Here is a 15839-nt window from a genome sequence, read left to right on the forward strand (position 1 = left end):
ATAAACAACTATAAACACCAGTAAAGAGACCCGGCCGGTCTCGCTGCTGTACTACAGACAATGGACGGGCCGGCCCATATCCCTCCGCGTACCGTACACACATACCCTTCGTCTCATTCTCCCTGAAGGGGAGAGAGACGTCAGGGAGAGAGAGGCAAACAAAAGCACCCGTTTCTGCCAGGAGGACAGAATAGTGGCTGGACTACACTGCCTTGTTTCCAACATAACGGCAAAAATAAACTTCACTGTTTTAAATTAACTTACCTGTCCAGCAGAAAGTCTGCTACCTCCGCATTAGTTCTGAGTTCGCACTCCCTCAGAATTATCTCCACCCGGTAATAATAGTTGCGTGTTTTTTCCCCCAGTTATTACTTTCTCTTCCTCTCGCTCGGCAAAAGGTACGGGGTGGTCCTCTATTTCAACAAAAACAGCAAATAGAAAGAGCTACGGTCGTCTTTGCTTGTTTTAAACTCCTCCTCCTCCACTGACAGCACATCTTCATAGACAAACAGAGAGAACGCCCATGGCTCACAGTAGTTTGTACTACTGGTTACTGAAATCAGACATGGTGACAAAACATGGCGCCTCCCAGTGGGTGCACCGATACCTATATATTTATAAACTACTAATTCTAAGTTATGAGAACGCTTTCATTTTTGATGAAATGAATATGTATTTAGAAAAGCAATACTTGCTTTTTGTTATTTAAAAAACACATTTGTTACACACTGTCCCTTAAATGTTTTCATATCATAACAACAAACCTGAATGTATTCAAGAGAAATGTCATCTACTAGACTAACTCAAGGTAGAGCATAATTGTGAAATAAAATGAAAATGATACTTTAGAGTTTTTTATTCACAATCAAAAATCTGAAAATTGAGCAATGAATTTGTATTCAGGCCCCAGAATCTATAGCTCAAACCCCTTTTCGCCACAGTTATGGCTGCAAGTCTTTTAAGATCGGTTTATGAATAACTATTTCCATCTTTTGCCACAGATTCTTAACTGAATTTAGATCTGGACTTTGACTGGGCCATTCTAACACATGAACATGCTTTGATCTAACCCGTCCCATGGTGGCCATGGCCCTACATTTAGCAGCGTTGTCCTGGTAGACGGGGAACCTTCGACCCGGTCTCAAGTCCTCCACAGCCTGTAACAGCTTTTCTTTCAGGACTATCCTGTATTTAGCTCCATCAATCCTCCCGTTAACTCTTATCAACTTCCCCATCCCTGCTAAACACAAGCATCCACTCAGCATAATGCAGCCACCGCCATGTTCTTCTCAGGAATAGTATGTTCTTCTTCCACAACTGCTGTGTTCCTATGTGTCTTGCACAGCAAAAAGGAAACCTTGATTTGAGCAAAATAAGCTAAATAAGACTATTTGCTAACTGAGTGTTTTTAACCCCTAAATTAAGATAATTAGATATCCTGCACTTGAAATAAGATGCTGGAGATGAATTGTTCTTATTTTAAGTGCAAAAATCTTATTCCATTGGCAAATAGGCTTATTTACCTGCTCAAATCAAGGAATAATACACTCATTTCAAGAAATGTTTTACTTGTTTTTAGTTTCCTTTTTGCAGTGTGTTGCAAACTGCAAAAGTGACTCCTTTGTTGCTTTTTTCTTGTTACTCTTTTATAAAGGCCAAATTTGTGGTTCAGGACTAATAGTGGTCCTGTGAACAAAGCCTGAGATGTGGACCTATGCCTGTTCAAAATAATGCTCTGTTGATGGTTTGGAGTTATGCTGCACATTCTTTGCATCTCTTCAAGGAATAAATAACACACACGTGGACTCTGGATACTAATCAGCTTATCACTGAGGCAGTGGTTTACACTAGATTGAATTTTATGGGGGGACTTGTATTAAAAGTTCAATACAATCCCCCCCCCCATATTTTAAAGATTCTTATCTATAAAAGAAAAAAGAAATTAAAACCATGATCATCCTGTTCCTTCAGTTATGCAAAGCTTTGCGTTGATCTGTCACATAAAACCTCAGTAAAATGTTCCACAGTTTTGTAGTTTTAATGTGACAGAATATCAAGAAGCTGAAGCATGAATACTTTTACAAGGAATTGCATTTTCTGGGCCACAAGATGGCGATCCTTTACCATTTTTCATGCCTTTCAGCTACTTTATATGCAGCTTGTTCAACATCACCAGGTACTGGGTGAAATTATTATTACTGTGGAAAAAGGCTCTTAACAGGGCTGGGCAACACAGCAGAAACGTTGATGTAGGGCGTAAAGCCAACGTTACACCGTTCACATCAAACATAGAAATAACACTGTTAATTTATGATGCATATTTACATCTGAAAATGGCTCATTTTGGACACAGCGAGGTACGAAAACAAGCACAAATGATAATTTATTTCTCAAAAATGTATTGGATTGAGTTTTTTTACGGAAAAAATATCATGTGGGAGAATAATATTTCAAATCAATTCAAGGAGCTTTGCAAAGTCACAATTCTGCACTTTTCTACTTTTTCATTTTTCTGAAACCTAAAACATTCAGCGTTTAGTAGGACAGCAGACAGAAGCAGGGGCGTGTGAATGACTGACTGACTTAATGCTCAGTGTTTGCTGCTCACTGCCGTTATCTCTCAGCTCTAGGTTGTATCGGACGAACGTTGTGCAAGTTTAATTTCCTGTGATTTTGCAGTTTTGTTTTAGACAGTATGCAAAAATCCTTATCTGCAGAGGAGATAATACAAACCTTTTCATATCAGCGCTGCTGCCGCTGCTTCCAACCATCACAGCACATATCCATTAACTCACAATGTGCCATTTCCTAACCATCCAGCAACAGGAGAGCAGTGGTCTCATTGACGAGGAGATCACCACGGCCCGCCTCTACATCAGCAAGATGAAGGCTGAGGTGAAGACCATGGTGAAGCGCAGCAAACAGCTGGAGAGCAGTCAGGCTGAGAGCGGCCAGAAGCTGGAGGAGATGGAGAGCAATCTGACTGCCTGCCAGCTCCGCATGTCTCAGGTGGCTGCTCCTGAATTCAAACACCCAACAGCAGTTTGACGAGATCTTTAGCAGATCTTCTTCATGTCGAGTTAAAGCGAGCATTCACGTGTGTTGTTTCTCCCCATCCTGCTGGTGTCCAGTATGAAGCTAAGATCAAGTCCCTGACAGACAACCTGCAGAATTTGGAGCACAAGAAGAGGCAGCTGGAGGAGAACGTGGACCTTCTGAATGAAGAGATAGTCCGGATCAGTGCTGAGGGTGAGCACGACCCACACTGCTGCTGGGCACTGTGCCCTTTGAAAACAGAAAGGCAAGCAATCACCCCTGTGAGATATCCTGTCTCCGCTCAGCTGATAAGGAGCTAAACAGCTAAGTGCTGGAAAAGCAGATAAACAACTAGGCACCTGCATGGTGGAGGATCTGTGATGCTGTGGGCCCGTATCTCTTCCCAAGGCCCCTGGGAACAGCGTAGAGTGCATGAGTAAAAGGCAGAAAATGGCTTTTACATCAACACACTGAGCCAAAAACATGTGGCTTAATCAACACAGCAAATGTTCAAATGTTAAAATCTCAGAGAAAGTTATGCAAACTTTACCAGTTAGTTTATTCTGTGTCTTTGCAGAAAAAGTTAATGCCATGGAGAAAGAGAATGTGATCCAGTCTGCTAATGAAGTCAAGGTATTCTATACCACAAAGCTTCCTGTCGTTTAACCTGCTCTGACACATGACAGCGTGTGTGTGTGTGTGTGTGTGTGTGTGTGTGTGTCCAGGAGGCTGTGGACAAGCAGATTCAGTCTCACCGAGAGGCCCATCAGAAGCAGATCAGCAGTCTGAGAGATGAGCTGGACCGCAAGGAGAAGCTGATCACCGAGCTGCAGGAGTAAGGCAAACGGCTCTAAATGTCGCGCTCTGTCGTTGGGGTGCGCGGGCCTGCGCTGATTCTGTTCCTGCCGTCTGCACAGTTCCAACCAGGAAATCGTGCTGGAGCAGGAGAGGCTGAAGGTGGAGCATGAGAAGCTGAAAGCGGCCGACCAGGAGAAGAGCCGGCAGCTCCAGGAGCTCACGTAACGCCTTCCGTTCAGTCACAGCGGACCTGTTACTGTAAGCAGGTGCACATGCTTCCATTAACAAGCTGATTGTTGTGGCGCAGGCTGCTGCAGGACCGGCGGGAACAGGCCAGGCAGGACCTGAAAGGACTGGAGGAGACTGTGGTCAGTTATTTCCTCAATTACTGAAAGCCCCTCTGCAGCTAAAGGAGCGTGTTCACGCCGAGGAAGGAGCAACAGCCTATTTACTTTGTACAGAATCAGAATTTATCCGACATGGAGAGATTTTATATATGTAGACAGTCTCCTGTGGTTGCCATAGAGACCTGGTGACCTCAAGATGCCACATGCATTTGGGCCAATGTATTTTTAGACCATGCCTAAAAGAAATGGGTCTCTGGGTCACCTCATTTCTATCCACCATTGAATCAAGTCTATCCACAGCTGTTAGAGAAGGATCAACTTCATAAAAACCACAATAATGCTTAGTTACATTTATTTAAAAGGATTATTAGTTGTACCAATGATTACTGGGTCTTAATACTGACTCTTTCTGCCTCTGAATAAAAATGACTACGGATAAATGTAATGGATCACCCAGAAAGGTCAATGTGAGACTGTGCTACTGCAATAAAAGGTCTTCTTCACATTTTCTTAGAGATGCATTTAAAAAAAATGACCTTGAGGAAAAAAAAATCGATGAATTATGTTGCAAACAGAATGTGTTGTGTGGGCTGTTTAATTTAAACTCATGCTCACCCCGGACGTTTGATCAGCCAGGGTCACCAGGGTGCACCCAGCTTCTCTCCCGCTGACTGCCACAGACAAGCAGTGGACCTAGGCCTGGAGAGAGGATTACACAGGTACAGAGGCAGGAAGGGAGGTTAGCTAGGTTGGTAGGAAGGTAGGAAGGAAGGAAGGAAGGAAGGAAGGAGGGAAGGTAAGAGATATTTTCCTTGGGAGTGCAAATGATGCATCTGAGTGATCTGACTGCCTGCAGAGCCCCAATCATGGATTACAGGAAATATTCTGCAACTTGGAATATGGGAACGCTTATTCTTTTCTGTCACCCTCTCCTTTTTTTCTCTCTCTGTCTCTCAGGCGCGGGAGCTGCAGACACTTCACAGTTTGCGGAGACTTTTCGTGCAAGATTTATCCAGAAGAGTAAGAAAGGTAGAACTTGTTATTTTGTCTTTCATCTCTGCAGTAAAACATTTGTATCGCCCTGTTTTTTTTTTAACTGCAGTTAATTATCATCAATGATCAGACTTCCCCCTCTACCTAAAAAGAGGCAAACATCTTCAGATTTTGCACATCCGCCTGCCTGCCCCGCGCTGCTTAATTCGCACCCTGATGATTTTTTAATGAATCCGGGGAACACAACAGACAGCGTCTGTGATAAGTAGGCCATCTGATTCTTCAAAGGTAGAGGATGTAAATTAGGGGCCCGAGGCTTTAGCAAGGCGCTCACCTTCAGTCCTCAGCCTGAGGCCTGATGAGATAAAAAGAGGCACATCCAGGCTTTTCCTGTAACTCGAACAAAATGCAAATCTGCCACTAATCGTGTCCTTTAGCTTCAGATTTAGTGGCCGTGTTCCAGGCTAAGTCTAATTGGATGGATCCTCTGTGAATAGATTTTCTTTCAGACTAGCCCTGCATTTAGCTCCCCTCCATCTTCTCTTCAACTCTGACCAAATTCCCTTGAAATCTTCATTCTGTGGGGATGCTCACGCCGTTTATTGCACCCAGGCTTCTTCCACATGTCTGCTGTGACCCCTAAGTCGCTGGTGGCACACTGCAAACAGGATTTCTTCTGGCCTTTTTTCAACATTTCAGAGGATTCAAAGAGTCTTTATTGTCACCGCGTGTTACTGTGGCGAAATTTCTCTTTGGACACTGCGGTTCAGAATACACATGATGAGGGCAAATAGACAAACAAAGGCAATGAACAAGGGTTAGTGTTGTTTTTGTTTATTGTAGCGTTCAACAGAGATTCAAAAAAATAAAAGGATGATTCAAAAGTTGTATGACCAAGCTTTCATGAGTCGCAGATAACAGACAATGAGCTAATAAGGTGCTTATTGTGGAACAATGATTTAAGACTTCATTTACAGGAATGTGCATTTAGATATTCTGAGATGATGGTGGGCAGGTAGGGACTAACATTAAGGTGATTGTAACATATGAGGGGCTAGCAACAGTTACAGAAGCGTGGGACTGGTGTCTCCCATCAGGGGGCGATTGCCCTCACAGCTCCTGGGAAGATGCTGTTTCTAAGCTTATTTGTTTTGGCGTTAAGGCTTCTGAAACGTTTACCTGATGGGAGAGGGGCAAACGGCGCATTGCTAGGGTGGGTGGGATCAGTGGAGATGCATCTGGCCCTTCTTTGGATTCGTTCTGCAAAATAAAGTCTAGATCCTGCAGACAGCATCCCACAATCCTCTGCGCTGTTCTCACCACCTGTGCTAAGTCCTTCCTCTCCTGAACTGTGCAGCTCCCTTAACATACAGTTAGCTTTCTCCTTGCCTCTCTTCCATAAAGGTCTGATTTTTAGAGTGTAACGCTAATGGATGTTTTGAACCGAGAGAAGCATCATCGACTCACTCATTCATCAAATGGTTTTAAAGATCTGTGCTTTGTTACTCCGGGGTTATACAAGTACTTTTGATTGAGAGTTTGTGCCACTATCATTTTAAAGATATTATTAAGAGTTTAGATGGTCAAAGTTGAATCGACTCCTTACCTAAATCAAACAATTTGGTCTCAATCACTGGTGCTGAGTTTGTGCTGGGTTTGCTTGTGCTGGCTTAAGTTTCCAATTTATTAACCCATATTTTTAGCAGGGATGCATAAAAAATGGTTGGTAAGTTGTTTGTAGATTTGATGCCAGTTATGTTAGATTTGAATGATGTGGCTTGAGTGACATAAATCAGGTGAGCTGTGGATCTCTGCAGCTCCTCCAGAGTTCCCATGGGCTACTTGGGTGTATCTCTATGAACTAATTCTCTTCTTTCTTGGGATGTCTGTTTGGTGTGCGGCTATGTCTTGCTAGGTTCGCAGTTGTGCAAAAAAATAAATTAAAAAAAGAATATTTTTTGTATTTTTACATTGAAAATACATAAAGGTTTGTGATTGCATTGTGTCAAAATGTGAAAAATGTAAGGGGCATAAATGTTTTACCGAGCTACTGTATGAATCAGTGTAAAGATATAGCGCATTGCTGTGCTTGGACAGAATGGGCAGGACTTGGATGATACAGAGGCCAGTGCTGCTCAGAAACAAAAGATCAGCTTCCTGGAAAGCAACCTTGAGCAGCTCACCAAAGTTCACAAGCAGGTAAAAAAATAAAAATAAAAGCTCCTCTTATAAGTAGTCTCAATCAGAAACTTTTGTCTAAAAGCTCTCTTTCTGCAGCTGGTGCGAGACAACGCCAGCCTACGTAGTGAGATCCCCAAGATGGAAAAGCGCCTGCGTGCAACTGTGGCACGGGTCCAATCTCTGGAGGCCGCCTTGAAGGAAGCCAAGGAGAACGCGGCTCGTGAAAAGAAGCGTCACGAGGAAGAAGTGGAGCGTATCAAGGACACGGTCAAACCCAAAAACATGGGCAGGAGAGCCTCTATAGGTATGCGAAAACATTCGGGTCACACCATGGTAATATGCTGATCAGCAGGTAGGGAAAGCTGTAAGGCAGCCAACTAAGCTAGTAGGTCAGTCAGGTTCAGATAAACTGCATGAAATTTTCAAGCTGGAGTGTTATGTAATTACACCTGTTTGATTATGAAGATTACCTGTCCAGGGTGTACCCCGCCTCTCGCCCAGTGAACGCTGGAGATAGGCACCAGCACCCCCCGCGACCCCATGAGGGAATAAGCGGTTTGGAAAATGGATGGATGGATGATTATGAAGATTATTATTAATTATAATTGGCAATTATAATTTAATAATATATCATTCAAAAGCAAAGGATAGCTATAACGAAAAATGATTTGAAATGGTTGTGATCAAGGGCTATGAGCCTGTAATGATTAGTACAACAATTGATTTATCAATTAGCAGTTATTAACTTATTTATACTGGAAAAGGGTTATCTAACCAGCTGTTGACTAGGATAGACTTGTCCAGAAGCGTTGACAACATTAATTATAATTGCAATCGGACTTTTAATCAATACTCCTTCATCACAAGCCAATGAAAATGTCTCAGTTTATTCAGGTATAAACTCAAAAGGAGATAATTCAGTAACCATTCCTGACTCAAAATAATCACAAACACTTACGATTTCGCTAATTGTTATTTATTAAACTGATAATTCCCTGTTACAGTAATTATTCTGCTTAATAAATACTACTAGAAAACACTACCCACTACTAAATAAAACATGAAAAGAAATTAATGAAAATAAGTAAATCAAAATAGATTAATTGAGAGGTAGCAATGTATAATCATTTCACAGAGGATTAGGAATCCTATTGACATCAACATTAGCCATCACAATCAACATGTGAGCATTTTGAAGTAACAGCATTGAAAGAACATCGGCTAAATAGCTCTGAGCTAGCAAATCTGGTGTACCGAAACAGGTCTGTGGCTAAGATGGGGAACGCTTCTGGCAAACTAGCCGCTAGCAGTTCATGCACGGTTAGCTTCTCACTCGTTCTAGTTCAACTTCAAGGTGGCACTCGGCTAACGGTAGCTAATTAGTTAGTGCGACTTCACAACAGCCTGCGGCTAACAGCCTCAGGGCTACTCGGCGTCCCACCCAAGATGGCGACATATGACCTCCAACCTTGCGTGCCATGCGTAAGATGGCGGCCCCTGATATCATACCCATAGCTAACTCACTAGCCTAGCATGAAGGTGAGTTTTGAACGAAGGGTGGTAACTAGTTGAGGACAAAGGCCTTCCTCACATTATTTAAGCTCCTGTCATTGTGCTACTCCTGTGCCCACTACTGCTGCCTTTCACATTGCCTCATCGCTTCACTTCCCAGGTTTACATTTTGGTTTTTGCTCCTGAGTTCTCCAGTGGTTTTTGTAAGTTTTTTGGATTTTCCTCATTAAACTCACTCAAAACCGCTCCCTGCCTTGGTCTCTCTGCGTTTGGGTCCAACCACCAACCTAAACCACCAAACATGATATAACATGGAGTAAAGAGTATCACATCTTGCAAATTTGTTTAAAAATTTAGCTTTTCTTGGGACCTCCTGTATCTTTTTCTGGGAAAAAAAGCAACTCACAATCAATCCAATACTTCTTCAAATCAAACCACTCCTATATTAACCAACACCCTTATTCAAATGAGCAAATACTTCTCCTCCGTCTGCTGTTTAAAACCCATCACAGTTTGCCTTGTATTCTAGCGGAGTAGGAAGATAACCTAAGTCTTGCTTAGGTAAATAACAGTCCAGAAAGACTTTGATAGATATCTGAAACTGTCGCACAAACAACTTAATTATCAAATAAGCCAGGCTGTTTTTAAACACGATGCCCAAATGTCATAGCAATGACAATATTCACTTCTTAATTTTGTACTATGCTATGCAGACACTCTGTCTGCCCTGAGGATGTTTTATTCACCTCAGCAGACTGAATGCTCAGAATGGCTGCAACTGATGGCAGCCTGACCTACTTTTTTATTAATTCTGCCGCAGTTTTTTCTCACATTGCCCTCTTAAGCCAAACTCATAGAATCACTATAATGAACTTTTGGCCATAGGTGGTGTATTTATTCTTAAATGGAAGGTAATAAAAGGTGACATTGATTTCACTGTAAAAGTAACACCCTAAGACAGTAGGACACTGTGTATTCTACATTCTTCACCCCAATACTCACATTATACTGAATGGAAGTGTATCTAAAGGGACAGGTTCTTCACGCCTTGTTTAGATCTTATTAAAAACTTGCAAAATAAACAAGTTATAGGAAAGGTTCTGATTGGTTAATCTTTGCTGATTTAATTGGGATTTAAGTATGTAAAATACTTCTCTTGAATAAGGATTAGTGAGCCAGCTTTTCTTTTTTGTCAAACCCAGTGAAGCCTATCAGACCGGGCCAGCTGCCAGGAGCGTCTCCCTTGATTGGCATTAACAGAGCCCTCCTTCTCCAGAACAGCCAGTCTGATACCATTGGAGAGGACAATGACAGGTATATATTAAGTAACTCTGTGCTTCACTGTTGAAGAAGTCTTTCACTTTAGTATTCATTTAGTTCTGATATGACCTTGGGGAGCTGTAGTAATTAATTTTCTTTTTGTTTTACTTTACAGCAGCTAAAGGTGGAGACATATTCCCAAAGCTTAAGCCAAGGCTTCAGCAGACCAAACTAAGTCCTGGAGACTGCACAAATCTTCCTGTATGAGAAGTGTATATAATGTATAGAAAAGCATAGCAAGTCTTAAATACCTTTACCAATAAGCTGCTAATGTAAAAAAAAGAAAAAAACAAAAAAAAGAAAGAAAACTGTTACAACTACACAGCAAAAGCTGTTCATAATGTAAGAACTTTCTGTCCTTTTCACTGGTACTTTAATCGGTAACTTGTAAAAGAAAGCAAGCCAGCATTGCACCAACCTTGGCAGATGACCAAACCAGAGAAAACTGCTGAAACAGGACTGAACACAAAATTTTAGCTCTAATACACATTTCACAAGGAACTTCTGTTGGATTTGTCTAAATATAATGTACAGCAATGGGGAAAACTAAGTACATGCCATGTTTCAGTAGTTTATAGAACAATATTTACCAATTAATTAATTTTTTGATTGACTTTGTAGTCTTTCATATCATTGTGGAAGACTTCTTGACCGCTCTTCTTTTAATGTTGCTTCAGTTCATTAAGGTTTGCAAACGCACAAATGTTCCACCACAGCATTTTAATCAGTTCGAGGTCTGGACTTGCAGGCCATTTATAGTTCCCTTTGCAGCCGCTCTTTTGTGGGTGTGTGGTTGTGTGTAGGATAATTGTCCTGTTTATGACCCAGTGTTAGACAGACAGCCTTAGAATACTTTGGTTCATCAGGAGTTAATCAGCGACTGCCAGGTTCCAAAGCAAGCCCAAATCATCACCCCTTCACTGCGTGCTTGACCGTTGATATGAGGGGTTAGTGCCAAACATGGTGCTATGCATGACTACAACGATCTCTACTTTGTCCTCAGGATTGATCCAGAAATCTTGCATTTCATTCAGATAACTTTGCTCAAGTACATGCTGCCAACTTCTTTAAAGAAACTGTTTCAACTTGTCCATACTCATGGATTTTTTTTATTGTACTTCTTGAAATTCAGCATTTAACTTACTACTCAAAGCCAGCAGAAATACAAACCATGGGTTCTAATCCTTTCACATTCTAAAGTTTGGGTGAATTTGCTGGGATGTCCACTCCCAGGTAGATTTGGTCTTAAATGTTTTCCCTTGTCACTTCTACCTGCTGATGCTTTTCCCACTTTATCATCCTAACTCCCCTGAACACCACAGGCCAACACACTGCCAAAAATGTGTGCTTTAATAGAGGCAGTCACACTTGCTGAGGATCACTTAAAGGTAGAGTTGATGATTTTTCCAGAAGTTTCCAAGTCCCTTTTGGAATAACTGTGCAAGACCATCTTACCTGCTCTTCAGGGGGACTGTGTGACAAAAAATCTCCCAAATCCACTCTGGCCTTATATCTTTCTACTGAGGCCTGCCTCTTCTTCTCATAAACTTGTAAGCATTTTGCTTCTTGTGACTGTCAGCCATGTTCAAAGTATAAAATGAGAGTAGCGTAGCTACAATGAATGGCTAACTGCTAAGCTAACCACTAAGAAAAAACAACAGAAGTGCACATGTGCAGCCAGCAAGCAGACACTAACGAGGAACGACCACGCACACTGGTGTTAGGAGAGCTCGTCAGAATGATTGGCAGGTGGGACAACCAATAGATAAAGTGACACCCCTGGAATTTGAGGGAAGAGGGTGTGAGAGTAGGACCAAAACTCTAACCAGTCCCTGCTCATCGGACTGAAAGGCAGGGATTGGTCAGTTTTTACAGGCCTTCACCTTCCACAGAGATGATTTATTTTTTTATTTTTTTAAATACATAATGTATTTACTACTCTCAGGATGGAAGGACCATTTTACCCAGTATAACAAACCGACTGTAGCTTTAATCAAGTGCATTTCATTACCTGCATATGGTTACTTTCTCTCTTAGATGCTCTGGGGCAAGGAAGTGTTACTTAGTTTTTCATGTTACTGTGTTTTCAATCCCGTTGATGTATGTTTGTGTGTTTCAACATTTGCATGCAGTCATCATCAGCTTTAATATCAGAACAGTTCAGGACTTCCAGTGATTTATTTGAATACTTCTTTTTCCAATGATGTTTTTGCTCCTCCAAATGGACTTAACATGGTTTGCTTAAATGTCTTTTAGCAGGTTGCAGGGAGACCAGACACTTTTTTAAATTGACATCAACAAGCTTCTGGCAGGAGATCTGACTAATATTTAGATCAGAAATGAAACAATTCATTTAAACAGATTGCTTTTCTGAGAGCGACTACTCCTTTAAGCATAGTCTATCTTTCAACCAGACGCTGAGGTTGAGGCTATTGCAGTAGCTGGATGCTTTTCTGCTTTATCAGTTCCAAACCCAGTTTGGTTAAATGTTTGGTATCAATGTCCTGTTAGAACACCGTTGTGTCCAACCATCTATCCGTTTATGTGAGATAAAGTTTCAAATCATGTCCGCACTCTTCGTTTGTCCATCCACTTTGTGTGATGTACCAGTACCATTGAAAGCAAGACAGACCCTGAGCATGATAACGCCACCCCCATGCTCAACAGCTGGTACAGCTTGAAGATTTCATGTGAGAGGTTGACTTTGGAGAAGATGCTTCTTTGTTGGCCAGGATAATCTCAAACCATGTTGATCTCTGTGGACCATGAAGAGAGTCTAGGGACATATTGAGCCTCAGCGGCTCTTCGGTCATTCCTAGACATCATGACAAATTTATTTTCAACTGAGCCGACAGTTCGGGTCAGTTGAGTGAAATTCAGCACCCGTCTGTGTTCTAACAGGACAGTGAGTCCAAACACATGCCAATGCTGGTTTTGGACTGGAGAAAGCATGCAAACATTAGGGTCTTGTAATAACCCCCAACCTAAACCCTAATTCACATACAATGCTTTATCTGTGTTTTTTCTGCAAATGAAGAGACATTTATCTAAATATTACCAGGGGTGTAATTGAGAGTGAAAGATGCTCAAATGCATAATTGAAAGCACCAAGATTAGGACTCCATTCAGTGCAGTTATGACTACAAGTAAACTGGAACTGTATGTCTGTGACCACATCTGACAAAGACTGGAACCTGAACAACACAGTGGAGAAAAAATAGGTCTTATTTTTTCTACCTTCTGTTCTACACATAATAAACAAAATTCTGAAAACTTGTATTGGTGGATTTATTTCCTTAAATAAGATCTTTAGAATTAAAGGTATTGAATTTGTTTTTCATTTTTAAGTTTTTCCTGGGATGTCTGGTTGTGACATCCCAGGAAATTGTGCACCAAATTGCAAACTATGCATTGCACAGCACCGATATTTCCTTCCTGGAAAGTAGCTCAGAATGTGTGGAATCTTCCCCCCCCCCCCCCCCTCATGTCTGTCACTTCCTCCGACCTGACACCAGCAGGCTGTGCTTCTACCCTGGTGGTGCTTTTCATACACACATTCCTACATTATCCTGAAACGCTGGCCACTTGTTCTCTGTCCTGAGGCTGATGTCGGTGCGCCTGTAGCCTGGGTGAGTGTTTTCCACTGAAGACCTGCTGTGCTCTTGGATCATCCACGCATTAAATCATTCATGATCCTGCTCTGATGGTGAAACAAGCCAGGGAGAAGCCAGCGCCGAGGGGAGGGGCCCCTGGGAAACTTTACGCGTTTAATACTTGAGGAATGTGAGGATAAACCCGGGAACATGTGCTGAATTCAACCTTTAAAGACTTGACTATAGGGAGGACATTTCCAATCCTCCAGGTAGAGCAGAAAAGGTCGTGTGCTGAAGGTGTCGAACCGGGAGGCGGGCACGGCACGCCGGGGCCACGGAGCTCCGGATGCGCTCCATCAGCGCTGACAGACAGACGGGCGGGGTGGGAGAGGAGAGACAGCCCGGTGTCTGCTGAGGGAAGACCACTGCTGCATCAAGCTGCTGAGAGGGGCCCGGGCTACAACCGGCAGCTTCTTCAAAATAAAAGCACCCATAGACGAGCAGGAAACTTTCCACAGTTTTTCGTATAAGCAAGAATGTATGTGACTTTTATGTATGTGAAGTTGACTAAATGGGGGTCAGGCTACATAGGACAAAAAAACATTTGAGGTATTTGTTATGTAGATTGAGAAGAGTATGAATGGATTTTTGGACAGACTAGGGCAATTAAAAACGTGGGGCCCCAAGCTGTTTCTGTCTACCTTTGGTGAAACGTTTTTATGAAAAACTAATCATGAAATGATTTCTGTTTAGAGAACTATTTAGTCATGTGGTTCCAAAACTTTTATTAACACTAGATACTATGTTTTCTAAGCACCATCATTATGCCATTATACAACAGGAGATGGACTTGTTTTTGGGTTTACATATTAAAAAAAGGTCTATGTTTTAAGTTGGAAAAATATACAAGAAGGCTGCTGAAGGATTCTAGAGGTAAAGACTGACATTTCTCACCAACCTGATCTCTAAATCCAACATGGCTGCCGCACATTTAAAACAGTGCTAGCTGGCGTAATAAAAAGCTTGCTTTCACTTATGGCAGATCCTAAATACAAAAAAAAAAAAAAGCAGAGACATGTTGCTATCGGCTTGGATTACATAGCCTGGTCATTGAGAACAAAAACAGGCAAATCCTACAGGTTCTCCGATTTGCCACAAGAACATGATTAAGTTTGGCTTGATATTATTACCACCTCTAAGTGACATCTTCAGAGGTTTTTGGAGCACAGCAAGTAGTCGACAACATGTCTCAGTTTGCTGTCATCTGCTTCAGTTTATATAAGGAGCTTCCTGAGATGTTCTCCTCAGCACTTCTCTTTAGAGTAGCATCTGTTCCAAGCAAGGATCAGCGTGCATTAACCTCTCATATTTTGGGCTTATAAGTCTTAATAGGCTCCACCTCACACCCACTGGTGGTTTAGGCTGAAATGCATTCAGGATGAGAGTTTCCTCGCCTCACACACAATTAAGCTTACACACCCCAGAGAAGGCCATTCTGTAAAAACAACTTTTTTTGCATTATGAAACTTCTAACAATAAACTACTGGCTGGATTTCCTTTGATATAGCCGGGTGGATAGATGGAGCGATGGACAGATGATTATATTTATGAAAAGTTTGATCAGATGCTTGAATATGTAGAGAGAAATTGCATTAGTATTTCAAAGGAAACTTTGAGAATGCCATCTTTCTATGGAATAAAGGTTTCTCAAATCACAAGATGTGTTTTGAATCATCTGTAATCTGTACAGAATAATCCATTCAAGCTTTCACCTATTTTGTTTTTTAAAAACAGTATGATTTTATAAATGCCAGATTGTGTATTAAAGAATCCCTGATCAGAGCAGGAATAGCCAATCACGGTGGTCATGTGCACAACAAGACTGTGCACAGATGCATTAACGTCCTTTCTGGTTCGTTTACTTCCTTTAAGCGCACACACTAAAATAAACACCCTCTAAGGATGACTCAAACTCAGAGATAGACGTTAATCTAAATAAGGCAGAGAAATGATTGCAAAATTCCAGTGCTGGGGCCCCTATGCTGCTGACTACACGAGA

The 15839-nt window shown here is 41.8% G+C and overlaps 1 protein-coding gene across 1 annotated transcript in view; it reads left to right on the top strand.

The window, feature by feature from the left end:
• LOC105932171 (kinesin-1 heavy chain) overlaps positions 1 to 11696 on the top strand; it is a 31201-nt gene extending 19505 nt beyond the window's left edge. Inside the window, exons 16-26 of the mRNA XM_036125634.1 lie at positions 2821 to 3009; positions 3132 to 3249; positions 3614 to 3669; positions 3762 to 3871; positions 3954 to 4055; positions 4142 to 4202; positions 5139 to 5210; positions 7272 to 7373; positions 7452 to 7659; positions 10070 to 10181; positions 10303 to 11696. Coding sequence (XP_035981527.1) covers positions 2821 to 3009; positions 3132 to 3249; positions 3614 to 3669; positions 3762 to 3871; positions 3954 to 4055; positions 4142 to 4202; positions 5139 to 5210; positions 7272 to 7373; positions 7452 to 7659; positions 10070 to 10181; positions 10303 to 10309 — 1137 coding nt within the window. The 3' untranslated portion in view covers positions 10310 to 11696. The remainder of the gene's footprint in view (positions 1 to 2820; positions 3010 to 3131; positions 3250 to 3613; positions 3670 to 3761; positions 3872 to 3953; positions 4056 to 4141; positions 4203 to 5138; positions 5211 to 7271; positions 7374 to 7451; positions 7660 to 10069; positions 10182 to 10302) is intronic.
• The last annotated feature ends 4143 nt before the right edge of the window (positions 11697 to 15839 follow it).

This window comes from Fundulus heteroclitus, chromosome 21, assembly GCF_011125445.2.
Source record: "Fundulus heteroclitus isolate FHET01 chromosome 21, MU-UCD_Fhet_4.1, whole genome shotgun sequence".
NCBI classification, from domain to species: domain Eukaryota; kingdom Metazoa; phylum Chordata; class Actinopteri; order Cyprinodontiformes; family Fundulidae; genus Fundulus; species Fundulus heteroclitus.